The sequence below is a fragment of the Calonectris borealis genome, chromosome 18 (assembly GCF_964195595.1).
Source record: "Calonectris borealis chromosome 18, bCalBor7.hap1.2, whole genome shotgun sequence".
NCBI lineage: Eukaryota > Metazoa > Chordata > Aves > Procellariiformes > Procellariidae > Calonectris > Calonectris borealis.
Window position 1 is genome coordinate 8930237 of NC_134329.1, and position 27402 is coordinate 8957638.

Here is a 27402-nt window from a genome sequence, read left to right on the forward strand (position 1 = left end):
ATCCAAGGACTTTAAAATATGCTGATGAATTCTGTCAGATTCAGACTGGACAGGTTACAAACGGATGGGAGGGACAGCACGTCTGAGCAGCTTCCTTCTACCCGATAAAAATAGCGGGACGCAAGAAAAAGAGAACAAAACACAACAGGCCGACACAGCTTACCTTTCACAAAACTCACCTGACAACTTTCTCTGACACAATAACCAATTTTCTCAATGTGGCCTATAGCTAAGACATTTCTCACCCTGTTTTTAGGCAAATATTTATTGTATTTTAAACTTTTACTGCCGGCTAGAAAAATCATCAGCCCTAGGATGCTGGAAGAGCGCGAGCTGCTCGGACCATGCAACGCAACCACACTTCTTCAAACCACACTGTTGCAGAGCCCTGCTGCAGGGAACTTTAAGCAATAAAACAGGAGAGGCAAAGCAGCGGAGGAGAGCCGGCGGAAACACTGCGCTCCTCCTGTTACAATAGTTTAGAGAACTGAGGAGCTCTGGTAGGAATCCAGACTGCTCAAAGCTAGGCCCAGCAACACTCGTGTGAAATAATCCCACCTTCCCATGCTGGCCAAAACTGCCCTGCACGAGGAGGCCTACCTGCGCAGGTTTCCTGACGCTCGGGGGAAAGACATCCAATCTATCCAGCTGTCTCGGGACGTTCCAACAGTTTCACCTGCAGAGTTACTTAGTGCGTGGCTTCAAAGCAACAGGCACTAGAAACGACATCAACCCTGCATCAGGGCTCTTCTAGCTGCTCACTTGGGACTGCTGCCTGAACGTCCTGGGAAATACTCGTGTCTTTGACACGGTCAATGCTCTCAACTTACCCAGTCCACAACATCCTTCACAATCCCCAGCCAGTAGTACCGGCTCTGAATCCGGTGCACGGTCTTTTTCTGGCCCAGATGGTTCCCGATTTCGGTGAAATGGCTCTCCAGAAAGACTTGCCGCCTCCGTTCAGGATCCACAATCACCTCACGCTTTTCCTCCTTCTTGGGTCCCACATAGTAGAGGCAGCCGCCTGTAAATGTGAGACGTTTATCTAAAACGACACACCCTCACAGTCATGTCAGCTACTCAGTCCCAGGGAAAGGGTAATTTTCTACAGCAGGAAAAACAGGTGAGACACAACAAAGGTGGACTGCTGCCTTGGGAGCCTCTGTAACACCTCTGGAGAAGCTGCTAAACTGGAATCACCCCCAGATGAACCCAGGGACCTCTTTTCTGTACCCAGAGCTGAGCAAATTCCTCTGCTGAGATAAAGCCCCCTCGGTCTCCGAGTCCGGCTGTGGCCTACCCCGCGGTGCACCGGTGCTACCCCAGGTTGCCGCAATCCCCACTCTGCGCCCCAAAAGCGATGCCAAGGCACAGAGACGGCACGGGAGAGGCGGTGGGTACCAGCAATGGTCCCACGGCTCCCTCTCCGCAGAGCGCCAAGAAGCCACACACCCTCCCCGTGCTGTGGGGAAGGTACATCTGTCCTGGGGGCAGGCGCGCCTTTGCCTTCGTGCCAGCGGGTCGCTGTCCCCGCACGCCTCTGCAGCGTCCCTGGGCCCTCCCCACCCGCTCGGGCCCTTCATCCCCGGGGGGAGGCCGCGGCCAAGGGCAAGGCGGGCGCTGTGCCCCCCCCTCCCCGCCTCGGCAGGCCCTATCCGGGCTGTCCCGCCTGTGCCACCCCGGGTCCCCACCGTCGACGACGAACTTCTGGGCGTAACGCTTGAGGTTCTTCCTCTTGATGGAGCAGAAGCTGGGCGGGAAGCAGCCCTCGGCCAACAGCCGGTAGATATCCTCGAACTTGCTGCTGGGGCCGCACGATTCGGCCGCCACCACCTCCTCCTCGGCCACCTGCAGCGCCGAGTCCATGGCCAGCATGGGCCGGGCCGGGCCGGGCCGGGCCGGGCCGGGGCTGCCCCCCCCCCGCCGGGCACGGCCCCCGCCCGCGCGTGCACAACGGCCGCTGCGCGTGCACCCACGGCCGCGCGCCCAAGTGCGAGCACGACCCTGGGGAAGGGAGGGGCGTGGCCGTGGCTCTCAGGGACCGTCTGCAAATAACTCTCGGCGACCGTTGCCGCTCCGAGCAGGCCCGGCCCCGCTCCTCGGCTCCTGTCAAGGGAGCGGCTGTCCCGCCCGCGGCGCCGTCGTCCCCTGCGGTGTCAGCGCGGGACCCGGGCGCTCCTCGCCCGCCTCAGTGCCGAGTCAGCCGCGGGGCCGACACGGGCTGGAAGTGCGTCCTGGGCCTTGCTACAAGCATTGGGGCGGGGGTGGGGGCTGTGGGGAAACGGCATCGCTGCAGCCCCCGGCCGTGGTGACGCCACCGAAATTACGAAAAAGAAACATAAAGTGGGAGAAAACGGGCAAGTTTCGCCTCCCCTCGTTCTTCTCCCCGTTGGGAATTTGTCGACGCGCCCTCGCTCACACCGCCTCGTCCGGAAGCGGCGCTCCCCGCTGCGCGGCGGAGCCGTTTGGCAGCTGGACCCGCACCCGGCACCGCCCCTGCACGGCCGCCGGTGGGAAACATGTCCGCGGGCCGCCCGTTCCTGGCCTGCGCCTGCTTCTTCTCGGACAACGTCTTCGTGGGGCGCTACGGGCTGCACGTCCGGTACCGGGACGAGGGGCAGCTCCGCCGCGACCACGGGCGGGTAACGGCGGGGCGGCGGGCACCCCCCACCCGATCGCGGTGGCGGCCGAGGCCGGGCGGTGGGGTGACGGGCCGCGTGTGTTGCAGGCGCTGCGGGAGCGGGGCTGCCGGAGCGAGGAGGACTTCAGAGCCGCGCTGCGGGAGGTGAGCGCGGCTTCGCCCGTAAATCCTGTCAGAGCGGGCCGGGGGCTTCGCTTCCCGGGGAGGGGGTGGCTTCTCGCAGGGAGCGGGGGAGGACCCGGGGAGCCGCCGCCTCAGGGGGGGCCTGGACAGCGCACCCCGGCTCCCCTCAGGGGACCCCCCCTTCACGGGGGGGTTTCCACACACAGGGGTGGCCCGGGGGGCGGTGGTCTGAGCGCTGAGCGGAGCCGGGGAGACTGGCTGAAGCCACAAGCCCCTGAGAGAACTGGGGCAGGGCTGCCCGGCCCCTGGTCCTGACCAAACCCGCTGCCGGGCGGGGAGCGAAGGGAGAAATTCCCCTCGGGGCTGGCGCCCTGGTCCGGGGCTGGATGCTGTCGGAGGCGCCTCTGTACTGGCAACACCCTGGAAGTAAATACCCTTCTGGTTTGTCCTCCCTCATCCCTTCTTTTCTTAATTGCCTTTAAAGGGTGCCTTGAGGTGGGATCAGCAGGATCCTACCGAGCTCACGCGGGGAAGGCGGCACTGCGTGTCGCAAGAATCTCCCCAGGGCGCTCTCCTAAGGAGGGATCTGTCTGCCTTTCCAGGCCAGGGGCAGAGATCTGTCACACAACCAGCTCCCGTTTCACCCCAACACTAAGGGGACAGACAGGTTCCTTCAGGGATCTTTGGCAGGATGATGGCAGCACTAAATCGTAGTTACAATTAAAGCTTTATTTTGTTAACAGGATGTTATGATTAGTGTAGCAGAGAATTTATGATTAGAACAGCACAGGATTTCTACAGGCAGAATCAATGTAGCACAATAAGCACCGTAATACAGAATTTATAATACAACTTAACAGGATTTCTAGATCCTAATTTAATTATAATTTCTAATCAGCTAGATCTTAACTTAACTTAATTTCTCATCACCTGGACCCTCTGCAGATCAGGTCAGATCTTAACACATGGTTTGCTGTATCAATATAACAATCATAATCTAGACTCAAAAATCATATAAAAGAATACGAGTCACTCAGTCCTCGGAGGAAGCAGATGACGGTGGAGGCGTCCCTGGCCGTGGCGGGTCACGGCTCTCACTGTCCAGCAGCAGTTCCAGTCCAAGTTCCCCACTTAGGACTTGTAACTGCTTGATTTTATAGACAGTGCTCTGGGTGCTGTTACGCTTCCCTGTTCTGTGACAGGGTCATCAACAACACCTGGCTGGCCGGGTGCCTGGGACCTTCAAGGCCGGCAAGGAAGGGAGTAATCGGCCTGGCACCCAGGAACCTTGAGGCTAGTAGGGAGGGGAAGAAGAAATCTGTTTGGTTCATCTACTTGGCTCACAGGACCTTCAGGGCCTGATAATGAGGGAAAAGGAAGGAATACATGACCCGCTCGGTCACAGAGAATGGCTGCTTGACTTATAAAATGGTGTTAGTTATGCTAACCACATTACCAGGGGTCAGGAGCAGGGGGTACCGATCACACCCTCATTCCTTTTTTGCTGAGGAATGTTATAAACTAATCTTATGGATTGTTATTAAATAGGAAGAGCTGCCTGAATCAGCTGCTACTACAGCTGTTTCCTCTGAAATGACAGATTAGCCTGTCCCCACAACACTTAGCAGTAATCCCTTCATGACAAGTCCCGTCTCCCTCCCAACAAATGTCTTTATTTTGGACAATGCTTATATTGTCAGAACATAAGCCAGAGGCGTCAGAATGCCTGAAAGGGCTGAAACCTTGCAGCTCCCCTTGACACATCCATGGAAAGACTTCAGTTATTTTTTAAGCCATCCGTAATGAGAACGTGTCTCAAATCCGCCTTAGGCATTTGGCTTTTCAGATATTTATTGGACTTGTCTTGACTACAGAAAAACAAAGGCATACACTCTGTCTCCCAGAGGTGCCCAGAACAAAAATAACTGGTTTAAAACAATGAGCAAATTCCTGGAATTGTTTTAGCTATCCCTTTTGATTTTCTAACAATATGCTCTATTGTTTACTTGTAGATTGAGGCAGAAGTGCAGAGAAGAAAACAGTTAATTCATCAGTCAGTGGAACGCAAAGCCATCATCTCAAAGTGCTACAAACAAGAACACCCAGAAGTGTACATTCTGCAGGTAGACAGTATGTTTGGAATCTATTTTGCACCCAAGCAATTGCCTGACAGTTTATTTTTGCAGTAGGAAGCCCTCTTCTTGGGATTGCCCACAGTGCTAGAGCTGGACTGAACTAAAACCAAAGTGTGGCGTGTTAAAACCGAATTAAAAACTTTCACAGCGTAGCATATTCTCCAGGCAAGAGTCTGCCTGGCTTAGAGCCAGGTAAGGGTCATTCTGTATTGAAGCTGCGCCAGCACCTGGTACTGGACTCAGAATACCCTTAGTAATTTAGACCTAAGCATCATTGCAGCAAACAGGGTCGGTGAGGTCTAACGACCAGCCAGAGAAATTAGCATTTATGGGCTTAACACACAGACAAGTTACTGGTGACTGTTGTCTGAAGGGGGGCAGCGGGCTGCTTGCGTGTATACACCCCACCGCAAATGCAGGGTAGCCCTCGTTGTTGTGGGCTACTCTGCTTTGAATTTCCTGGTGTTTGCCAGACCCAAGACTTCCCAGCTGGATAATTACCACAGAGCAGCAGTAACACACAAACGAGTTCGCGCAGATTTACTGCTCCACAATCCTATAGTAACAAGTTCTGCCCTTGTCTGTCATGATCTGTGTGGGGAACTGCTTACAGCAGAGCGTAGTCACGCTGTTGTGCTGAGGCCATAACAAGATGCTAAATCTGCTAGGAAAGACTTTGCGCTTACCTGTTAGGAGTCCATACGGCGAGCCAGGCTCTTTCCTATCACGCTGAGGATAAATCTGACCAGTTATACTTAGAAACCCATGAACTAGAGCAAGCAGCAACTTACCTAAACCGCCAAGAAAAACACCAGTAATGTTCTGCATTTCCTGCCACAGAAGTAACCCAAGTGTGACCATCAGCCTTGCTCCCCAGACTCTACATATTTTCCTGTGGCTGCCTGGAAGTCCATTTCCCTCTTGGGCTGTAAAAGACTGTGCAGGCTAATTGTGTTTCTGTGTATTTTTATCATCCTTCCCTTGATGCCAGGATTCATTCCTGGCCCCAAATTTTCTAGAAATCGTGAGATACTGCACATCGCCGGATGCGCATCTCCATGGCCTCCTGTGCTACGTCGAGTCCTTCTCAGGTAAAGAAAACAACACATCAGCCACAAAGATCTCCCCGTGTGACACTGCAGCTTCAGTGATGACAGCTGTTTTCAAGCCCTGTCTTTAATAGCTCAGATTTGATACACAGTTGAGACAAACAGGATGTTATTTTCTACTTGACGAGAGCCTCTGGAGAGGCAGTATTGTGCAGCAGTTACGCTCGGGATGAGATCCTGTTTTCTGCTTTTCCAATCCCAGTCTGCTGATGTCTCACCAGAGGCTCTAGCTGCAGCAGGGCTGGGGTTTTGGTTGTACCACAGCCTCACGGGGGAGCCTGCTGAAGGAGCACTGTTAGCCTGGGGAGCTTGGTTTTCCCTCCCCAAGTGCTTTACCATTTCAGACAATCCCTGTTGGTTAGTCTGAGTGAAATAGTTTCAGTCTTTTAAAAAGAGATCTGGGTTTTAAGCTTCCCTGGAGGCATCTGTGAAACTCTCTCCCTACCAGAAATGCTGACAAAATGTAGAGGGGAAGCTGTAAAGTTGCCTCCTTTTCTCAAGACAAAAAGAAAGACACAAATGTGTATGTGCAGGGCTCCTGGATTTGTCCAAGGCACGATTTCCAGACGCACAGCCTTTTCACACTGTCCTTATCTCAGCCTCTATATCCTCGATACTGAGGTCCCCTTACACAGACCTGAAAGGCAGCTCGGAAGGCCTGGTCTTCCCAGAAGGTTGGCACTGGATGAGTGAATCCCGCATCCCTGGAATGACCTTGAGTCTCCTTCTTGCAGGAGGCTGTATTCAGCCGGCCTGTGATGGGCCGCTGATTCACTGCCCTCCCTCTAGACCCTCTCAAAACATTTCCATGGCACCTACAGCAGGCATTTAAATCAGCGCCAGATCTCCTGGAAACGAGAGGCCAACATGAAAAACAACAAACACATCCCAGAGCCGATCCTGGGGAATGGTTCCAGCCCTTTGAGCAGCCTGAGCACAAGTGAAGCGTGCGGGTCCTGCGTCCTCACTGACACCAGCGCAGTATAGCCAGACAGCATGACCGCCAAGAACACTCTCGCCTGTTATTTTCCCCAGCAAACGGTGTCTCCCTTCTTTTGACAGATAAGAGGATCTATCGACTCCCAGTGTTCACAGAGGAATTCTGCCAAGCCTTTGTGGATGAGCTGGAGAACTTTGAGCGGTCAGACATGCCTAAAGGCAGGCCCAACACTATGAATAACTATGGGGTAGGACTCACTAGCTCTTGTGCTTCTTTAGGGGGAGTGTTCACAAGCAGATTCTGTTTACCTCCTCGCTTCGCATTCCTTTCCCTTCCGAAATGCCTGTAATTTGAGCACAGAGCAGTTTGAGTGCAGCCTCTTTGAAGTGAACAGGTTGAGGGAATGCGTGTTACACAGACAAAAGGACAGGGGAATGCAGGAAAGGGGCTGGGAGTTGGTATCTCAGAGCAAAGAGCACCTTGTATTTAAGCAATACACATTTAAATCAGGGAGTCTATTGTTAAAGAACACAACTTTTGATCTTTGTCTTTTCCCCATCACTTTCCACCTTGATCCTCCTCCTTTTGCCTGTAGCTGGAGCCTTTGCTCTAAAGTTCTTTATCTAAGCAAGCAGCAGGGTTGGAAGAGAACAAGACAGCTCTGCAGCTGCTCTGATGAGCAGCAGGTATAGTTGGTCAGCTGTTCCCGTCTCCTCTCTTTGAGACAGGTTTTGCTAAATGAGCTTGGGATGGATGAAGCATTCATCACACCCCTGCGTGAAAAATACCTGCGGCCCATAACGGCACTGCTTTATCCCGACTTGGGAGGCGCTTGTCTGGACAGCCATAAGGCATTTGTTGTCAAGTACTCGCTACACGAAGATCTGGATTTGAGCTCTCACTATGACAATGCAGAAGTCACCCTAAACGTTTCACTGGGAAAAGACTTCACAGAAGGCAACTTGTACTTTGGGGATTTCAGCCAGGTACTGAGCATGTTCCTAATCTGGACCCTGATTCTATTCCCCTCTACCCCCTCACCCCCTCAGTTTCAAGGCATTAACGGTGTTTTAAAAAACAATTATTCACTTCCGACAGTCAAACCTGCTGTGTCCCTTCCCCATTTTTTTAAATGTCTTGGTTATACAGGATTCTTTTCTGCTACAAGCATGTGACCAATATTCAAGCTTCAAAGAGAGGACAGAGACAGCTATCGTAGTAGAAACGAGTGAAACAAAGCAGCCCATCTTTCCACAACTGAAATAGTGAACAGGGAGTCCTGAGAGGGAGAGAGAAGACATTTATTTCAGATGAGACTTAAACCTAAATCTGAAGTCCCTATTTCCAGGGGACTCCTGGCAAGAGAAGGGTAAAAGCTCCCATACACTGGTGAAAGAGTTTTTTTCGTTGAAACTCTGTCTTTAAATTCCCTCTGGGCCTGGCACTCAGAATGTCTTACTTGAAAACAGTTGTACTAAACTGCTGCCAAGCCACCACTGAAGTGGCTGCATTTCAGAGGTGCAGTGACTCCTCTCCGTGTTGCTCACTGGGTGCTGTGGGTGAAGAGGTGACAAGTGAAAGCTTCACCTGTTTGAGTATTGTTCTGCTAGGGACTTTCTGGTGTAATGCTGTATCCGCCTCCCTTTGTTCCAGGATCCTACCCCCGTGCCAAAGTACATAGAGATCGAACATGTGGGAGCCCAGGGGCTGTTACACCGAGGAGGGCAGATCCACGGGGCGCTTCCCATTGCCTCCGGGGAACGCTGGAACCTCATTATTTGGATGAGATCATCTGCCATCCGCAACCAGCTCTGCCCCATGTGCAACAAGAAACCCGAGCTGGTGGAAGCAGAGGGGTTTGGAGACGGGTTCACAGAACCTCTTGAAGATGACGTGCCCGAGACTGTGAATCTCTGTTCCTTGTGGTAGCAGACAGTAGGGCCTGGTTTCTCCAGACCAAGTTGCCTAAATCTCCTTTCTGACCTCTCGGACTGCACTAACAGACTCTTTGACGGGTGCACGAGTCATGTAAGAAGTAGCGTGGCCTTGGAAAGTGATGCAAAACCGGTCCTGCTGGGGTTAGGGAAGCCAGCTGCTTGGGCAGCTGAAGGAGCGGGTACTCGGGCTGGCCAGGGCTCACGCGCGGGCTGGAGGACTGCGTGGAAGACGTAGAAAGCCTCAACACTTTGATTCACTGCAAAGGCTCTGTAAATATTTTCAGGTGTACGGGGAAAACGCCCAAAGCTGCTTGGCCTTTGTGCAGACCCCTGTGCCAACAGCAGCGTCGTGGGTCCCGCTGTAAACGGGAAAGAACGGTACAATAAAGCCCTGCACTTAGCACGGCTCTGCTATTTGTCCTCTTCCAGGGGAAGGGGAAGAGCTTTTTGTTGCTGGGTGACAGTGAAGGATCTGCTCAAAAGTGAGATACAGGTGATTCGCAACAGGCTGCTGGGAATGGCCTGGAATTATCGTCACCGTTTACCTAACCCCGGCTCAGAAAAATCCATCAGGAGCAATATAGGGAGAGCTGATCCCACAGGGTGGCTGAGAGGATCTCTGAAGGCCTCCACGAGCTCTTTTGAGCAGAAATTTCCCTTTCAAAGGTAGCGAGAATGTTGTTAACAAGCAGAGATGGGTTTTAGAGACACGGCTCTGGGAGCTACCTGCACTTAGCAAAATTTCCAGAGGAAGGCAAGAGCGTACATTTAACTCCCTTCCTTTAGTTACGTGAACAAGTGAAAATAGAAAATAACCGTCTCAACCTGGGTGCAGCAGGCAGGCCTGGGACTTCTTCATTTGGCACCAAGATCTTAATTTGGCAGCTGATGCGTTAGGGGGGTCAAGTGCTTTCCCGTCTTACTGCCGGCTGGCTGGAATCACAGCCTCTCCCATCTACAAAACAAATTAAAGCAGCCAAATATCTTTTGATTTGGTGGCCGCCTTTGGCTCTGTGGGAGGTTAATTGTCTGTATTTGATACACACGTCTACGTTGAAACACAAACGCCACTGCGTTTGTAAGGGGCTTTTTCATTTATTCAACGCGATAATGGCAGCGTGCGGACTTTGCATCATCGATAATTGTGAAAGGTGAGGGTGCTGATTTAAACCTTCCCAGCAGATCCGCTGTATTTTTGGCCGGGGATGCCATTAGCACGTGGCGCTGATTAGCTTTTCATTAGCAAAACCCATTAAAATTGCGTCTCGGGAAGGAAACGGGCTGTTGTGTTTGTGCATGGAGCCAAAGGGCTGCTATCAAGAAAACCAATTGTCAAATCTTCACTTCCTTCAGCAGAAAACGTTAGCGCTTCCTCTCTGCGCCTGAATGAGGCCCAGAAAATTAAGCCACAGGGCAATACCGGTGCTGGCCCAGCGGCTGCTCCCGGGGCTGGGCGGGCCCGGCGGACCCCGGAACCAAAGAGAGCGGCGCGGCTGCCCGCCGGCCCCGCGCACGGCGGCCGGAAGTGGCCGGGGGAAGGCCAGCGCGGGCCCGGCGGCGGGTGCCCCGCTCGGTGCCGGCGGGGCGGTGCGGGGGCCCGGCCCGGCCCGGCCGCGGTGAGTCCCTCCCTCCTCCCCTCCTTCCTCCTCTTACCTGCGGCGGGGCCGGGCCGGAGCGGCCGTCCGGGCTGAGGACACCGGGGGCGGGGGCGAGGGGGGGTGGGGGGAAGGAAACGCATGCGCTGTTAAAGAGGCGGACACGGCGGGCGGGGGGGGGCGCGCTTTTAAAGGGGCCGCACCTTGCGCCGGGCTCTTAAAGGGCCAGTGCATCTAGTACTGAGCTCTTAAAGTGCCAGTGCACCCCGCGCAGGTTCTTAAAGGGGGAGCACGCCTGGTGCTAAGCTCTTAAAGAGCCAGAACACCTCGTGTTGAGCTCTTAAAGGGCCAGTGCACCTTGTGCCAAGCTCTTAAAGGGCCAGCACACCTCGTGTTGAGCTCTTAAAGGGCCAGCATGCCGCAGGCTCCCTGGTTGGGGCGAGAGGGAAGGGGCTGCCCCTCCGGCTGCGGCAGGGGCAGAGCAGTAGCCGGGCTCTCGGCCCCCTGCCAAGGGCCGGGCGTGGGCGAAGCTGGGTGGGCAGGAGGAGCCGCCCCACTGTGGCCACGAGTGGAGGCGAGACCCCAGCTTTGGGGTGCCACCAGCCTGGGGTGCTGCCGGGATTCGGGGCTCGTCCCCTTCCCACGGCGTCGCCCTGGACTCGCCGGGATGCTCCTGTCGGAGCCCAACTCCGCATCCATTCACCCTGTTGCCGCGGTCGTATAGAAGCGGGTCCTGCCACCACGGCCACGGATGGAGCGGACCCCAGACTCAAACGCCGTCCCACCAGCAAGGCCCTGGTGTGAGGGACGGCTGCTGGGTGCGTGTCGGTGAAGGACTGTCATCCTCAGAAACTTCCCTGCGTGTCCTTAATTGTTTTGGGTTTTTTTCTCTGATTGAAATTTCCGTTTGGAAATCAATCAAAGGCCTGATTCGCTTGGGAGCGAATCGCCACTTGGGAACGTCGAGGTGGTAAACATGCAATTAATTAAATGCGGTAGTTGGAAGGTGGCTGTGAGAAAGCATTTCCCAGATACTGCTCTGCCAACGGTGCCAGTTTGTTTTTTAAATTAATGAGAGCATATATCATGCCATCTCTGGCCTGTGGCTGCTGGCAGCCGGTCGGGCTGATGGACGGGGATGCCAGCTCAGTGCATAATCTGTTTTCTAAAAGTAAATTGGAATATTAAAAATTCATTCCTTCCCTTGGCTTGCGCCTGCTCTCGGCATTTTAAATAACGGGGTGATTGACTCCGTGTTCAGCTTGGGGAGGACGTTTCATTCTGCTGACTGTCGCTGCAGCATCCATCACACCTTGCCGGCGTCCGTCTGCAGGTGCAGCGTGTCACCTCCTCCCGACGGCTCCCAGCCCCGTGGGGCGGTCACGGCCCGGGGGCTGTCCCCGGGGCCATGGGGCACAGCGTTGCCTGCAGACCCCAACCCCGACGGGGATCAGCCCCTTTCTTTCTTAGTCATCACATCTAGGGACAAACGCGAGAAGCATTTCACGCTTCTGGTGGAGCTTTCACGCCCAGCCTGCTCGGAGACGGTTGTCTCGAGGGGATGGCAGTGCTGTCCCTGCGCGCCCCCAGCTCTCTGCTGAGGACTCCCATTTTGTGGGTTGGTGAAATTCGGTTTAGCCACGGCTGTGTGATGGGTGACCCCAACTGCCCCGGCGCGTTGGGAGCCCAGCGAGAGCAGGCATGAGCGTCGAGCTCAGGAGCAGGTCTTCCAGGGCTGGTTGGCTCAGGGTTGGATTTAAGGTTTTGGGGGCTGCTGGACGCGTTGCGGCTGAGCGAGGGTGGTCTCCCCTGTGGCACTGATGTAACCCGTTCCCTCCAGGGGCTGACGCATGATGGCCCACAGCCAGTCTCGGAAGCGATCGCGAAGCAGGAGCAAAAGCAATTCTCGGAGCAGACAGGAGAGGAAGGAGAAGAAAAAGAGGAAAAGCAGCAAGGACTCACGCCGGGGCAGCAGCTCTCCTCCGAGGAAGCGGACCTCTGGGTCTCACAGACACAAGTCGAGCTCAGCGGCAGCTAGGGAAGGTAGGGAACGGCCCGCGACCCCGCGCTTTCACCACATTTTCCTGGGGCAGGTGCACAGAGGGGGCGAGGTGGGAGAAGAGGGTCCCTGCTTTTAGCTAAATCGGTGTCTCTTGCCTTGCTGTGCACTTTGTGCCCATTTTAGTTTCGTTCTGACAAGTGCGGAGCCCCACAGCCCCTCCGCGTGCTGGTCCGGCCGCACGGTGCTGCACGCCGTGATGTGTTAAAGGTGTCAGCACAGAGGGGCCTTTGCCCCGGCTTTGGGGGCTTTGCTGTTCAGGCAAGAAAGACACCGGGCTGGGAGGGGGTGACCAGCATCCCTGCTGCCGCGGGGCCAGAGCTGCTCCACTCAGCCTCTTCTTACGTATTGCAGAAAAGAAGAAAGAAGGAAAGGACAAAAAGAAGAGGAAGGCAAGTACCTCTTCCTCTGAGACAGCATCTTCATCCACCAGCTCCTCCTCGTCTTCCTCTTCCTCCAGCTCTTCTGATGACTCCAGTGACAGTGACTCCAAAACGAAGAAGAGTCGACACAGCAAAAAAAAGCGAGCGAAACAGAAAGACAAGAAGAAGAAGAAGAAGAGAATAAAGAAGAAATCAAAAAAGAAGTCAAAGGAAAGGGCTAAGGAGGAGAAAGCCAAGGGAGAAGTGGTGCCCGGCCCCTCGCTGGAGCAGTGGCAGAAGGAGTCACTGGTGGACTCTGGACCAGGTAACGATGGCGTTTCCCTCCTGCTGAAGCCAGGGCACACAAGTGCCGCGCTGGGGAAAGACGCTCGCACGTCGCCCTTCCCCGCAGCACGCGAGGTGTCTGCGGGAGGCAGGGCTCTGTACAGAGAGGAGCTCCTGACGCTCCTCTCTCCCGCTTACCGTGGCCGCCTTCGAGCCACACCAAGTAAACGTAAGGAGCCACATTCAGCGAGTCATTTGTGAAGTGTTCAGATGTAGTTTATAGATGTGAGCAGGGAGCAAAGGTGCCAGATGGAAGGTCATGGTCAGCAGTAACAAACTGGCAAAGCTGGTACTGGCTTTGGGACATGAAGTGGCCCTTCCTTTGCGTGGTTCATCACTGAACCCCGAGTACCGCCGGGAAGCTGGCGCGGCATGCGTGTCTTTTCATGTCAGGCGTGGTGCTGTGCCCCACGAGCACGGCTCTGACGAACTGATGCATTCCAGTTTTGACAGACGAACAAAAATCCCGAATCCAGGCTATGAAGCCAATGACAAAGGAAGAATGGGACGCGAGGCAGAGTGTCATAAGGAGAGTTGTGGATCCCGAAACAGGGAGAACCAGGTATGATCCCTGGGGAGAAGGGAGGCAGGTTGTCCATCCCCATCCGTGGTGTGTGGGTTGGAGGATGCCGGTCCACAGCACTGCAGTACCGTGCGTGGACCCAGGTCCCCGTCAGCAGCAAAGGCCTGAGCCGATCCCTCGTAGATCCCCTCCCATCAAACCTGGTGTAATCACCCAGAAAGTGACGTGTTTGACACCAAATTATCGAGTTGTGCTGGGCCTCCATGCAAGGGGCGCTGGGCTGCGTCCCAAGCCAGAGCTGTGGGACGCAGACGGCAGAGCAGCTCGCTGCTGGAGGCAGCAGGTTTGTTCCTTGCGCTGTGAAGGGTTCAGCTTCTTCCCATTAAATGGGGCTCTGCAAGCAGGGGCAGAGCGGGAGCCAGAGGGGTGGCTGACACCTCCTTACCCCACTGCTTCACCTACCTGCTTTTCGGCTCCGAAGCACACACGCAGTCAGCCCCGGTTAGCACCAGGGTGCAAGTGTGCGTGCCCCTTGGGGTTACAGACAACAATCAAACCGAAGTTTGTTTAGCTGCCAAATAGAAATGACCCAGTTTTTAATAAACTGCATCTTCTCAGCAAGCAGAAAACATCACGCTGAAGAGAATTGGGTGTGACAAGTCCAGGCTTAAAATAGAAGGCAGCCTACGGGGCTCAGGGAGGTGTGGAACAAAGGTCGGTTCCCCGTAAGGCATGTAATGAAGACAATTAAATTTCTGTTCATGTTTGGAGGTGTGAGCCGCCTCCGACACTGCTTGGAATTCACTCAGCAAGATGCTCCCCGGTCTGGCTGCCTTTCAGGCCCAAACTGGCTCCTGTTTCTGAATGGCTTTGCAGTTTCCTGGGGCAGCCAGGACCAGACCTGAACTCTGTGAAGAAAAGGAAGGGGTTTTGCAGGGATTGGGGCTTTGCTGTTGACAGCGAAGCCTCTGCAGATGGTTGAGTGCAGGAGATGCTTTTATTGCGAGTGTTTTCTCCTGCCGTGTGCAAGTGCGACTGGCTCTGCACACAGCAGACCGTGCCCACCGCCTGGGGCAGGGGCGGCTGGCCCATGCAGGAGGATGCTGATTTCTCAGGGGACCACACCTGTCCTTGCTGCGGCGTGGTGACATTAATCCCACAGGAGCAACGGCAAAGCCTGCCGAGCTATTGAAACTTGATACGGCCAAAAAAAATTAAAAAAAAAGTCACCTAATGCAACTTCAGGGGTAGGTCGTCGCTGGCCTTGCCGAGAGGTGCATCAGCCCGGCACCTGGTGCCAGGCACGTACCGCTGTGAGGGAGCCGGTGACCGCGCGCCTGCGCTGGGGAACAACGGCAGCCCTCGGGGGGGGCTGGGGGGTCAGCGCCTTCTGCGGCTGGAAAACAGCGTGGCTGGCAGGAACTTGCCGGTAGCCCTCATGGCTCACGGGCCCGTGCTTCTCTTCCAGGCTTATTAAGGGAGACGGAGAAGTACTAGAAGAAATCGTCAGCAAGGAGAGACACAAGGAGATTAACAAGGTAGTGGGGCCTTGCCACCAGCGTGAGCTGCTGATGGGTGGGTGGGCGCAGCTGGGGAGCTGCTGCACCCAGAGCCGTTGTCTTGCCTCCCTGGGGACCCCACCGACTCTACCAGGGCAAACGGAGCCCTGGCAGCTCTGCGGGGGCCCCCACGGGTGGGTGCTGGTGGTCCTTCATCCCTGGGCAGGCGGTGCTGTGAGCACCCGTGTTTCTCCCTTTGCAGCAAGCCACCCGGGGGGACGGGCTGGCCTTCCAGGCGAGGACGGGGATGCTGCAGTGAGCACGTGAGCGCCAGCCGAGCCGGGAGCCTGTCCTGCTGCCGGCGCCAGCCTCTGTCTCTGGACCACGCAGGCAGCACCGCGTCAGGATGCTTCCCCAGGGGCAGCTTCCAGCCGCTCTGTAAGTTACTGACCGGGAAGGAGAGTGGCTTTAATCGTTCATCTCCCAGTAAACAGCTTCTCCCCTCCCTCTCCTGACTGGGGCCAGCGTGGCTGTAACGCGCTTGGACCTGCTTGCCCCGATGCCCCTTTCAAGGCCGAAGGAGCTCAGCAGCACGGGATGGGCTCGCTGGCCCTGAGCACCTAGAGGTGCTGCTGCCCCTCAGCTCTGGGCTTCGGTGGGCAGGAGCCAACGCTGCGGCCAGGACAGGGTATGCACCGGGACTGCAAAATACGCAGCTGGCTGCCACTCCTTCCCTTCAGGGGCTGCTCTCGGCCCCTTCCTTGCTGGATCTGCGTGCCCCGTGCTTACCCGGTGCTGCAGGCTTGGGGGCCCTTCGTGCTCACCCACCCCGCTCAGAGAGGGGGGGCTGTGCCGCTGCGTGGCTCTGCTCAGGCTGCAGCTCTCCTCGGCGCCCTGGAGTGCCACGCTGCGCTGTGCCCCAGGGGCTTTACTCAGCCCTTCTGCAGCTTCATCTCATCGGGTGGCGCTGGGGGAGGACAGGCCTGGCACGCTGCACTGGGGTGCGGGCGGGCGTGTTTTGCCTTGCTGTCTGTTCCCGCATGCGACTTGCGTTCCTTCCCCACAGCGCAGGCCCCGGGCAGCGTTAGGGTTCTGGGACCCGTGCCCATGGCCGCTGTAAAGCAAACAGCTGGCCTTTCCCCCACTGCAAAGTCCATAAATCTACAAACTGTAAAAAAAAAAAAGGAAAAAAAAAAAAAAAGGACAAATGGGTTAAAGGACAAACGGGTCCAAGGACAAATGGGTCCTGCAGGACTGATCTGCGCGGAGGGTTTCCACGGTCTGTTCGTTGCTGTAACCCCATTAAACTGGCGCCTGCTCACGTCTTGGGTTTTGTGACTTGTCTGTTTCTAGAGCCTCCCAAAAAAAGCAGACAGAGAAGAGCCTTCCCATTTCTTTAATCTGTGTAACTCACAATGATACTGTACACAAAGCACACCCAGGCATTGGAACGATGCACTAACAGCAAGGAGGAGAAGGAAGTTGTACAGAAGGTTTGTCACACACAAGCGAGTCGTCGGCACGGTACTGTACAGACAGGGGCGTACCCAGCGCGGCTGCCGGCGCCCTCGGGCATGCCCTCCGGTGGTTCCCCACACACACGTCTGTTACCCCTAAAGCAATTTTTTATAAATAAAATATAACTAACATCGTTGGAATATAAAATTGACAGTCGAGGGTATCAACAGGCAGAGGGTGCTGAGGACAGGGAGGGGACCGTAAGGCTTCTAGAACTAATAGGAAATGCAGCAAACGGTGGCGATACCTGAAGAAGGGGCTGCTACAGCAAGCACGGCGGCTGCTGGGCGGAGCGGGAGTTTGTTAGTAACCCTTTGGCTAGTTACTGCTCTCGGCTCGCGTATCGGACACTGTAAACGTTTTTGGTATTAGAATTTCGCCTCATCTGACTGAGTGATCTAGCAAACCCAGGAAACAACTCGGAGGGAATGCATGGGCTCCTCTTTATTTTTAAAAGACTTTAAAGGGACAGCGTCAGGTAGAAAGTCTGGCCCAATAGTGCAGTAATAGAAAAAGCTGCTTTTTATAAAAAATCTGAGCTCCACAGCAGAGTTTGATTCCCATGGAAACAATTTAAAAAAAAAAAAACAAAAACCAAGAAACAAAAAAAAGACCGAGGCAGCCTGTGCGGCGCGGGCTGTATTGTGCTAGTGTGTGAGAACAGGACGTAGGCTGCCGGAGAAGCGGCGCGACTGTCGCAGGGCGTGCTGATGGCTGCCCAGACAACGGTGATAGGGAGGAGTACAAGAAACTTGATATTCTTTCATTTTGAAGCAAATGAGTTATTTGTAACAAAGATAAATTAGGTCTTTAACCTGACAGTGCCCCTTTAGTAAGGATGGAATATACATTCATCTTTCCCTCACTGCATCCAAACGGATCCTCTTCCATACGCGTGGAAAGGCATCGGGTCACATGCATTGCTCTCCAAAACAGCTCGGAACAAACAGGTTATAAACACAGAGTTAAACTATTGCTATTGTTCTTTGAGTGAGTAGCACGTTGATCTTTGCTTCGGATAGATGAGTGCCAGATGGGGGCGGGTGAGGATAGATTGATGTAGACTATGATGGACTGAATCGGTGGAGAAAAACTTATTGGCGTATTTCCTGGTACCTACACCCACCTCATCTGGTATTATTGCAGCAATAAAGGTCCTGCTCTACAGTTGCTTCTCCGTGTTGGATCCGTACAACAGATGGGGGGCCAGGGAAAGGACCCGGGCAAGTTTCAAGAAGCTCAACAAGGTGCTGTGATTGTCAGTCTAACTGTTAGTAGCTGTTTAAAACATGAAGTGATGGAGAGGTGAGTATAATATTGCACTTCTGCATTCATTGACAGTTACATTAAACTTGGTCCATAAAATAATTGCTTTGTACATAATGCCTGAAACAAAAAGCTACATTTTTAAATATTAATAAACCCTGAAGGTTCCAGTCCCTCCAGACATTTTTCTTCCTCTACATAAATAAATAACTTTCAATTTTATATATCCACTTTTTATGTTGAACATTTACATTCGCCTCTGTTTTACACTATCTACACATAAGAAAATGTGAACATCCGGTCAGCATTGGAAAATGTACAGATCATGCCTTGGTTGTGGGCTTGGAGGAAAGCTGAATTTTGCAAAGGCCATATCCAAATTTGCAGAAATTATTTTGTGATGTGGTTTGGTGACTTCACAGGATGGATTGTGGCTTGGCTTCCTACTCGGATGGCATCTGGTTGATATAACATTCGACTAGCGAAAAGCTGGGACAATTCACATTGTTTTTAAACCCAGTAAGCTCTGGATGTACATTCAGAGAGAGCTAAGCTGAGTCAGCAGAAAGGGAAGTCAGTTTTTGGTAACAAAAGTCATCAGATACATTCTGTCATTGAGTCGTTATCAAAGAGAAGTGGTTAAACATTTTGCAGCCAGGCTGCAAGACGTGGGAGATGCACGGGGCGGCGGGCGGGCAGTTGGGTTTGAGCGCTCCACCGGCTCGGACGCCGTCGGCAGCTCAGCACTGTCCCTCCTCCGCCTCCGCTGCCACCCTCCACGTGAGATCTACCTTGGATGTCTGATGAGTTAGATTTGCCTACCGTGGCCCAGAGCCAATTAGCAGAGCAGCGTTCACAGTGCTGTGTGTCTCAGTGCGGCCGTCCTGCACTTCATATTGAAACAGTTAATAAAATGAAGCAGCCAGTCTAAAAAATTCTTTGTTATAAATAAGATCCTCATAAGTAGAAAGTGATATAAAGACAGGAAAGTGTGGTGGGGGAAAGCAGGGTTACACACAGTCGGGGAGCTCGGTAGGACTATAAAATCTCCACGTGAAGAGGCCAACTGGAGTCTGTAAATGGGCACCCCGGATGCCCCTCGCCCCGGGAGGCGTGTGCGAGGAGGGGACCGGGCCCTTCGCCGGGGCCAGGCTGACCCGCGAGGGACAGGACTAAGGGGCTTTTTGGCAAGCCCTCGCTCAGGCACTGTTCTCCTCCGCTGCTGCAGAGCGACGCGCTCCCGTTCCTGCACCGCACACGTCTCGGTGTCACCGGGCGTGCCAGCCAGCAGCGAGCGCTTCGCCCTGCGCACCGGCAGCTCCCCTCTGCCACGCACCCAGCCCCGGCTCGCTCCAGCAGCACACAAACCACCAGCTCAGGCACATCCACTGAGAAACACACCAGGAAAATTAAGATATGGCCTTTTCTTAAGGTTGCCTGACATTGTTGGCACACTTCCTTACAGTCTCCTTACTGCTGGAAAAACTTCTGCACAGATTTTTTTTTTTTTTAAATATATACATATACATATATATGTGTGTGTGCATATGTATATGCATATATGTATATATATACACACACACCCTGGCTTAGCAATATTTCATTGTCATGCACTACAAACAGTTAGGTGTAGCTACATGAGATGGTAACAGGTTTCCATTCTAAAAATCATCAGTGCAAAAAACAATGAGGTTTTACAGTTCAGTAACTACAGGTAAAAGAAGCGAGTCTAGTTCCCATGAAAGCTGCTACTGAACTTGGAGAGAACCTGGGAAGAAGAAAACGTCTCAGAGGTGGGTGTTGAGAGAGTCAGACCCTGCATTTGGATGAGAACTGCAATGCAATCTAGCTGCTGAGTGCCTTCAGCTGCTTCCAAATATATGGTGGTTACTTTTGGAAATAATATCTAGCGAGAGTATTTGGAGACTTTAACAGCAAATTAAGTGTCTGAGGTTTGTAACAGCTCAAACAAAATAGCTTGTATTCCTCTTTTAATAGGTCAACGCATTAAATTCCATCGGCTTCTGAAAGGTCTCTTTAAAAAAATAACAGTAGTAACAATAACGACCCCACTTGCTTGGGCGTGAATCTGCCGACATTCTGCCTCTACCAACAGCATCGACACATCTTTATGCTCTGCCACTGCACGTACTCCTTGAGAAAGTGGCTGAACTTGAAGCGCTCTGTACAGTAAAGCTCTCGGTTGCTCTGCCTGGCACAGCCCACGATAAATCCCTCGCTTGGGGCTGTCTGTGCCGAGGAAAGGGCACGCGTATCGAACCCCAACCCCGCCCCGGGCCGGCACCGGCAGAGCACCTCAGGCTGACGCCTGGGACAACCAAGAACAAGTTCCCCCAGCCTCATCCCCTGTTCTGTGGCTCTGAGGACAGCACTCGGTCACGCGTATCGGAGCGATGGCTAACAAGGCGAGGAGGCACGTATTTACAGTCACTAGACCTGGATAAGAGAAGGAGGCAGGAGAGAGCGCGATCTTGACCTGGAGACTTTTCCCCCCCAATTTCCAGCTGTTCCTTGGGCTCATGCTGCACAAACCTGACGCTCCCGCTGCAAGGCCTGCACGTTCTGCGTGGGAAACATCCCGTCTCTTCCCAGAATACCATGATGTTATTAGAGTAGCACCATATTTACCCTTCCAGCCCGTAACGCCGGCCTCGTCCCTCTTTCCTTTTGTTTTCTCCTCCCGTGGCTGCAGCCGACGGTCGCTGCCTCTGGCCTGGCTACTTCTGCCCCAAGAGGCCAGACTCCAGCCGGGACGCAGCGCTCCGGCCCCAGCACCCCGTGGCGATGCTCATGCTTCTTTGGCTGCGTTCCCTGTCCCTCTCCTTGTCGCTGTCGGACTGGCTCTGGGTGCGCTCGGGGCGGTGGCTGGCGCTGCCGCCGGTGGCCGAAGGCTGGGAGGAGATGGTCCGCAGCAGGTGATTCCTCTTGCGCAGGAACTCGGTCTGGCTGGGCAGCCCGAAGCTGCCTTTCCGCAGCGCCATGCGCGTGGTGTTCTTGGCGGGACGCGAGCGGTGGTTGTACTCCAGCTGGGCCAGGTGGGCTGCGTACCCCTCCGTGATGAACTGCGAGACAAGAGGGATGAGGGCAGGCGTTAGAGGGATGGGACACGTTTCCCTGATAGCCACTGGTACCCAAATGCGTTTGCGGTACCAGGTTCTCTGGGGTGAGGTACAAGACATGGAGCCACTCAGACGGATGTGATGGGTCCTGGTCTGTGGGACAGTTCCTGTCCTCTTGGCAAAGACTAGCTCCGTCACCAGTTCTAAGGTGACCAAATACCCATCGCCCTCCCATGGGAGACCCTTGGCAGCCCCTCCAGGGCTCCGACAAGCTGGCTCCTACCTGACACTGGCTCTGCAGCTTCTTGGTGGGTCGGCCAACGATGTAGATGTGCGTGGGCGGGAGGCTGATGGAGCTGTACACAGAGATGTCCTTAGTAGATCCATACGCCGCATGGATCCTCATGTGGAGCTGGGGAGAGAAAGCAACACGCGGTCACAACATACGGGCGCCCCGTGCTGCTCAACAGGCAGGGCTTTTTTTTTTTTTTTTTTTTTTAATAAATAGTATTTGTGGGAATCTCAGGTCAATCACTTATGTAAAGTTCCCTGCTGGATAATGCACCGCTGTGCAAAGCGCTAATTAACCGAGCCGGGGATGTTTACAGGCCAGAACAAGAGGAGTAACCGCAATATGAAAGCAGATCTCCGCTTGCTGATCCATGGCCTTTCCTTGAGGTCTGCGGGGGGCAGGGACGCCGCACGCTTCACTGCCTGCTTGTCACTGGGGGAGAGGAGCGGTTTGCAACCCCCTGTGCAGTAATCATTAGCGGGGAGCGTTCCCCTCCGCCAGCCATGCAATTCTGCTGTTTAACTCTGCTGGGCACGGGGAGAAGAGACAGGCAGCAAAATACGCTGCTTTTCAGGGGTTCGCCCGCCTCCGCTCCGAGCAGAGAGCAGCTCCTGGCCAGCCCCTTCCTTAGGGGCTGAAGCAGGGGCTGGCAGGGGAGGCGCGGACACTGGTGCCACCACAGACCGGCCGGCTTTGTCCCCGGGGCCGCAGGCAGGCCAGGGAGATGCAGAGGAAACCTCTGGCCCTGGTCACAAACTCGTTCTTCTGGAGGACAAGGGAGAGCAGGCAGCAAGTCAGCGCCGGCTGCTCCCGCCACTGTGACTCGGGCCGAAACGAGAGTCCGAGAGAGTTAACGAGGGGCTTCCCTGCTGTTCAAGGCAGGGCACAAGTGCTCGGGACGCTGGCAGTTCCTTCACTTGCCAGACAGAGAAAATCTTGGTTTATCTGGAGCTTTTCTGAGGCTCTGGGCTGAGCGACATTAAGACCTCTCTGGGGTCGAATGCTTGGGAAGATGCTCTGTGGAGTCCCCCGTCAAGGCTGGGTGGTGCAAGGCCGTTTCTGCAGCAGCTCCATGCCCTCTCAGACCTGCTGGTTACACCACAGGCAACCAGAAAGCCACCAAACAGGTGAAAAAAGTGCATGTGTGGGGAACGGGAGGCACTGCTGCCTCTGTTTCATTAGCCGTTTGGTGTTGGAAGGACCGGTGATGGAGCAGTGCAGAGCAGAGATGACACAATTCAACAGCGTAGACGCTTTTGTAGGGCAATAAAAGGATGAAAATAAAATGAACAGATTAATCTTCCACTGCGGGGCACATCGCTGCCAAGAGACTGGTGCTGACAGGGGCAATCGGACGAGGAGCAATCTAAACGCGTGCTACGATCGTATTTCAGCAGACCCAGGCTTACGTCTGTGATGAGGGATTTCAGGAAGTTGGCCTTGTGCCGCAGCGGGTCGTGAACGAGCCCATCGCAGAAGGAGACGATCCCATGGGGGAAGTTGTGCTGTGCTAACCACGCTACCACCCTCTGCTTCTGCATGTCAGGGCGGCCCGTGACGTAGATAATGAGGTAGCCGAGGTCTTGCCAGTGCCTAGGAGGAAAGCCAGAAGTCAACGGATTGCAGACCTAGAGCAACGCCAGGGTAAAACAGACCGACTGCCCCAGCCCCTGCCGCTGACCTTACAACGTCGACCGCTCCGGCGCGGACTTTGGGGTCGCTGCCCATGATGGATACACTGGCTGCAAAGGAGCCGTCGATGCTGAACACCACGAACTCCGTCCCCTTCGGCAGGACCGTGATGTAGCTGTCTGCGTACGTGTGGTCGCCCCTGAAAGGTATTTATAGGCATCAAGATATAGAGGTTCTTTCAGAAGGTATCACCGAGTCCTGCAGCGCATCACAAGCCCAAAGCAGCACCCAGATCCGGCCCAAAGCCTCTAACAGCGATGCCACCCTCAGTTACGGCAGCGACAGGCGCTGCATGAAGGCCTCTGTGTTAAAGTGGGGCTGATAATAGTACTCTGGAGCTCTGGCATCAGTGACTCAAAAAAATACTCCTAGACAACCATTGCTGGGTTCACCATTGAGAAGATGCTCCTCTCCCCCCCCTTTCCAGAGCTCAACACCAGCAATTGGAGCTAAGCTGGAGCCTCTGGGCTCTCAATTATCATGAGTACAAAGTTCTGTCCCTCCAGGACAAGTTTATGGTCTTTAAAAAATGCTCAATTGTGCAGTTTTGCAGAAGACTGTTGATGATGTAGGAGTCAGAATAAAACGTGGATCTTCCTCTTACAGCTGTGGAGTACAAATGACTTTGTCCCTGCTGCTGGCAAACCAGGCTCTGAACCCACCCAACAATCAGAGCCACCCCACAAGGAGGGACCATATTCTAGAGTCATCAGATTCCACTTTTGTTCCTCTTGCGAACTAAGCCCCGGCACCCCAAGGTACCTCACCTGACCACCATCTTGACGGGGTACACGCCAATGCCCAGGCGCCGGTTCTCAGGGATGACGTAAGAAATCCTGCCACTGCTGTTGCTGATTTCGGTGTCAAAGTAAACCCACTCTCCTGAGGGCGGCTGGGTCATGATGTGAATGTCCACCTGGGAAGACAGCAAGGCTGGGTCAACAACAGCATTCAGGACACAGATGAGTAGAATCACAGAATCATAGAATCGTTTGGGTTGGAAGGGACCTTTAAAGCTCATCCAGTCCAACCCCCCTGCCACGGGCAGCGACACCTTCAACCAGACCAGGTTGCTCAGAGCCCCGTCCAACCTGACCTGGAATGTTCCCAGGGATGGGGCATCGACCACCTCTCTGGGCAACCTGTGCCAGGGTGTCACCACCCTCATTGTAAACAATTTCTTCCTTATATCTAATCTAAATCTACCTTCTTTCAGTTTAAAACCATTCTCCCTGGAATGATAATAGAACAGGCCAAGCACAGGGACCTTCCACCCAAGCCCCTTTGGGCGGCAGCAGGGCTGGGTCCTGCTTCCACCCTCCCCACTTCACAGAACTGAGCTGAGGAGCATCCAAACATCAGGATGCTGGAATGAAACCTGGCCTCGGTGGGAAAGACCTCCATGATGAACGCTGCTGCTGGTAGGAGGCACCACACAAGTCTGAGCAGGGGAACCTGCCAAGACGCAAAGGTAGCAAACCCCGTCAGGGACCAAGGGAGCACCGGCCAGCACCGCCTCCGTCCCTGTCCCCCACACTTCTCACCCCATGGCGGGCAACCCCCATAGCAGACACAGTACCTTTTCTCCTGTGAGTGTGACCATATCTAACGGACCGTACATAAACCTTCCAGTTAAGGTCTGGGGCCCATCTTCATTAGCGATGGTGTCATTTATCCTGTGGTTGGCTGTGACGTTCTGCGTCAGAGGGAAAGGGGGGAAAAGGAAAAAAAAAAAAAAGGAAAGAAAAAAGTTTGCAGCGATGGACAGCCTCACAGGGAAACGCCACATACAACCGGACAAACTGGAGTGTGGGTTTCTCTGTGCCATTCCCCCCCCCACTCCACCCACAGCTCTCAGCTTTAGAAAAGCATTCGACCCGCGGCAGAGGTGAGACTCTGTGCCCCGCATTGATGGGGTGGATTCGAGTGTTCAGGGCTGAAGAGCCAATTTCAATGGCAGTTTGTACGCGCCACTCTGACACCGTCTGTTAACTCTTACGCTTTGGATTTAGGAAGCAATACAGCTGCCAGAGAAATTTGCTGACACTGCTTCAGACCTAGCAGAGAATTGCCCTCTTCTGGGAACTGGAGACATTTCCTGGGAGCGAAGGGCATTTACCGAGCAGAGAACTTGCATTATTGGACTTTGAAAGACGTTCCCTCCCTTTCCCTGACCCACAGCCAACGCTTTCTGTATTTTACGTAGACTCAAGGCCAAGAGGAGACCTTGCTGGTACAGATCTTTTGGGTCGCTCTCACACAACTACACGGGTGGGATATAATCACTAATATATACCAGCAGTGCAACGGGACCCTCTGTCTCTGCCGTGGACGGACACAGCCGTGCCCACGCTGGCCACCTTCAGTGCCGCCCTTGCAGCCCAAAGCGAAACCCCTCAACAGGACGGCGCTTCCCCCTGCCGCAGCCCCAAAACGCCCTTACCCGGAGCTTCACGTGCGTCCTCTTGCGGAGCCACTTCTCGCGAGGCTTGGAGGGGGTGAAGACGGACACCTCCTTCCCATCCAGCTCCAAAACGCTCGAGTTCTCGTGCCTCATCACCTGCGGGAGGACAGATCCCACCGACACATCAGCCACTCGCGCAGGGACCCCCCTCCTCCTGCCCACGCTGTTCTGCATCTCCCGAGCCAGCCCTGAGTAAGGGCAAGGCCCGGACAGAGGCAGCCCGAGTTTGCCTGCCGGGCGTTCGGCTTGTCAGCTTGCAGGTTGTACAGGCTGCTCCCTTAATTGCAAGGACAAGTGGTCTCCTCTGAACTAGCAAAGCCTGCGGCCAGCACTGACTTAATCCCGGCTGGGACGCAGCTTATTTAGATTGTCAGGAGGTACAAAACTGACTCAAACACAGCAGGACGAGATCTGCGCTTACGTATCTGCCCTTCCTCCAGGTGTTCATTAGTCTCTTCCCACAGCCTGCGAGGGACCGGTCTCCTTCAAATGCACGTTTTCTGCCGTTCCCATACCAGACCTAGCACCAGCTGCTCTCACCAGCCTCATGCCAACACGTGCCGTTCCTTCAGCTCATTTCGTATTTCTATTTAAACACATTTTGGACTGCTCCTGTCCCATGGCTTTTGCTCCTCATTTTGAGAGGAGACAAAACTATTGATTTGACCCCGGCGGAAGCAGGCAGGGGTCCGGCTCGGCCAGGCACAAGGCAGTGCCCAGGGTGTCTGTCCATCCTGACTTCATCTGCGAGGTTGACAAAGCTGGTGGGATGTCACTGGACCAGAGGATCAGGGGGGGAAGGTGATGCCCACCAGCCAGCCTTTGGAGGCAATTCCTGCCTGTCACCAGGGTGCGGGCAGGGATGGGGAAGCAGGATTAGATCCCACCTAGACTGCTCTTCTGCTCTTAGGCTCTAGAAGGGAAAGGGAGGAATAACACCACAGACCCCAAAGGTGAGGGGACATCCCAAAGACTGCTGTAAGACTGGGAGATGACCCTGCACAGAGAACTCCAAAATCCGCAGCAGTCGATAGTGACCCCGACCCTCCAAAAAATTAAGGAGCCTCTTAAACATATGCTCTTTTACAAAGTCTGGAACATATTTTGTGTGATCACCAGCTCTCCAGCTGACCCAGGCTGTAGTGGTCTGACACAGGCCAGCTCGCCTTGCAGAGCTGAAGCTGTTTTTCTTCCAGGGAAATGGAAAAAGGACCCCAGGGAGGATGAGCTTGCTGGGGTGGGAGTTCATGGCAATCCAAGGTAAACAAAATAACAAGTTTTACTGAAAATTATTTAAATCAGGAATCTATTTCGAGTCCTATTTGGGCTTGTTTTAACAAGATTTAATCTTTGGAGACTAAAACTATTCAACAGCTTACTTTTACGTTTTGTCCAGAGATGACTTTCAAAGGCAATTAGAAACAAGTCCTTATTAGGGGAAGAAGTGGCATGGTGCTCTGGAAGGACAGCAAGAAGACAAGGAATAAGAAAACCCCCGGTCTCAAGGCAGAGACGAGTGAGTAGAGACAGGCATAGGGGAAGGGGGGTGCCAGGCTACTGAGGCAGGTACCAGCAGGCTTTGAATGGACGGAGAGGTACCTCAAGCCACAAGATATGAAGCCCACGCTGTGCTATAGATCCAGGTTCGGGCTGAATACTGAGTAATTGGCTATTTCTTGAGTGGAGCATTTTGCGTACGAGACTGTCGTGACTGTTCCCACTCATACACAATTACGGGTCTCTCTCTTGAGCCCCATTAGGGGCTGGGGTTTCACAGCAGCTGATCCAGCAAGGTGTGTGCAAGCACAGAGACGTCTCGCTG

At 54.1% G+C, this 27402-nt stretch overlaps 3 protein-coding genes across 19 annotated transcripts in view; 2 read left to right on the top strand and 1 right to left on the bottom strand.

Moving 5' to 3' along the window:
• The first annotated feature begins 2429 nt into the window (after window positions 1-2429).
• Window positions 2430-9285, top strand: OGFOD2 (2-oxoglutarate and iron dependent oxygenase domain containing 2). 4 transcript variants are annotated; one of them, XM_075167781.1, is made up of 7 exons: window positions 2430-2642; window positions 2729-2785; window positions 4777-4887; window positions 5891-5990; window positions 7071-7195; window positions 7677-7934; window positions 8602-9285. In XM_075167781.1, the coding sequence occupies exons 1-7, from the start codon at window positions 2520-2522 to the stop codon at window positions 8875-8877; spliced, it is 1050 nt and encodes a 349-aa protein (XP_075023882.1). In that variant the 5' UTR covers window positions 2430-2519; the 3' UTR covers window positions 8878-9285. The 4 variants fall into 4 exon arrangements, with proteins under 4 accessions (XP_075023882.1, XP_075023883.1, XP_075023885.1 ...); XM_075167782.1 differs by having other exon boundaries at window positions 2454-2642; window positions 4777-4894; window positions 5919-5990; XM_075167783.1 differs by lacking the exons at window positions 2430-2642; window positions 2729-2785 and having other exon boundaries at window positions 4870-4887; window positions 5919-5990.
• On the top strand, window positions 2767-21623 carry ARL6IP4 (ARF like GTPase 6 interacting protein 4). 6 transcript variants are annotated; one of them, XM_075167786.1, is made up of 8 exons: window positions 10381-10501; window positions 12321-12523; window positions 12894-13226; window positions 13691-13808; window positions 15238-15307; window positions 15531-15706; window positions 16622-18091; window positions 20051-21623. In XM_075167786.1, the coding sequence occupies exons 2-6, from the start codon at window positions 12331-12333 to the stop codon at window positions 15585-15587; spliced, it is 771 nt and encodes a 256-aa protein (XP_075023887.1). In that variant the 5' UTR covers window positions 10381-10501; window positions 12321-12330; the 3' UTR covers window positions 15588-15706; window positions 16622-18091; window positions 20051-21623. The 6 variants fall into 6 exon arrangements, with proteins under 6 accessions (XP_075023890.1, XP_075023889.1, XP_075023887.1 ...); XM_075167787.1 differs by lacking the exon at window positions 20051-21623 and having other exon boundaries at window positions 16622-16761; window positions 17933-18278; XM_075167789.1 differs by lacking the exons at window positions 10381-10501; window positions 20051-21623 and adding an exon at window positions 2767-2785 and having other exon boundaries at window positions 16622-18278.
• PITPNM2 (phosphatidylinositol transfer protein membrane associated 2) overlaps window positions 16650-27402 on the bottom strand; it is a 141365-nt gene continuing 130612 nt past the window's right edge. For all 9 annotated transcript variants that reach the window (XM_075167774.1, XM_075167765.1, XM_075167768.1 and 6 more), the window contains 7 exons: window positions 25560-25676; window positions 24696-24812; window positions 23884-24032; window positions 23106-23255; window positions 22834-23017; window positions 21416-21544; window positions 16650-21135 (listed from right to left, as the gene is read on the bottom strand). In XM_075167774.1, coding sequence (XP_075023875.1) covers window positions 20791-21135; window positions 21416-21544; window positions 22834-23017; window positions 23106-23255; window positions 23884-24032; window positions 24696-24812; window positions 25560-25676 — 1191 coding nt within the window. In that variant the 3' untranslated portion in view covers window positions 16650-20790. The remainder of the gene's footprint in view (window positions 21136-21415; window positions 21545-22833; window positions 23018-23105; window positions 23256-23883; window positions 24033-24695; window positions 24813-25559; window positions 25677-27402) is intronic.

What these genes read in the sequence shown, in the direction of transcription:
- ARL6IP4 (XM_075167789.1), top strand. Translation starts at nt 12,331, where the DNA reads ATGATGGCCCACAGCCAGTCTCGGAAGCGATCGCGAAGCAGGAGCAAA. An exon ending in ACTGGTGGACTCTGGACCAG is followed by an intron (nt 13,227 to 13,690) that starts GTAACGATGGCG and finishes GATGCATTCCAG; the next exon opens with TTTTGACAGACGAACAAAAA. An exon ending in GACACAAGGAGATTAACAAG is followed by an intron (nt 15,308 to 15,530) that starts GTAGTGGGGCCT and finishes CTCCCTTTGCAG; the next exon opens with CAAGCCACCCGGGGGGACGG.
- OGFOD2 (XM_075167781.1), top strand. Translation starts at nt 2,520, where the DNA reads ATGTCCGCGGGCCGCCCGTTCCTGGCCTGCGCCTGCTTCTTCTCGGAC. An exon ending in CAGAAGTGTACATTCTGCAG is followed by an intron (nt 4,888 to 5,890) that starts GTAGACAGTATG and finishes CCTTGATGCCAG; the next exon opens with GATTCATTCCTGGCCCCAAA. An exon ending in ACTTTGGGGATTTCAGCCAG is followed by an intron (nt 7,935 to 8,601) that starts GTACTGAGCATG and finishes CCTTTGTTCCAG; the next exon opens with GATCCTACCCCCGTGCCAAA.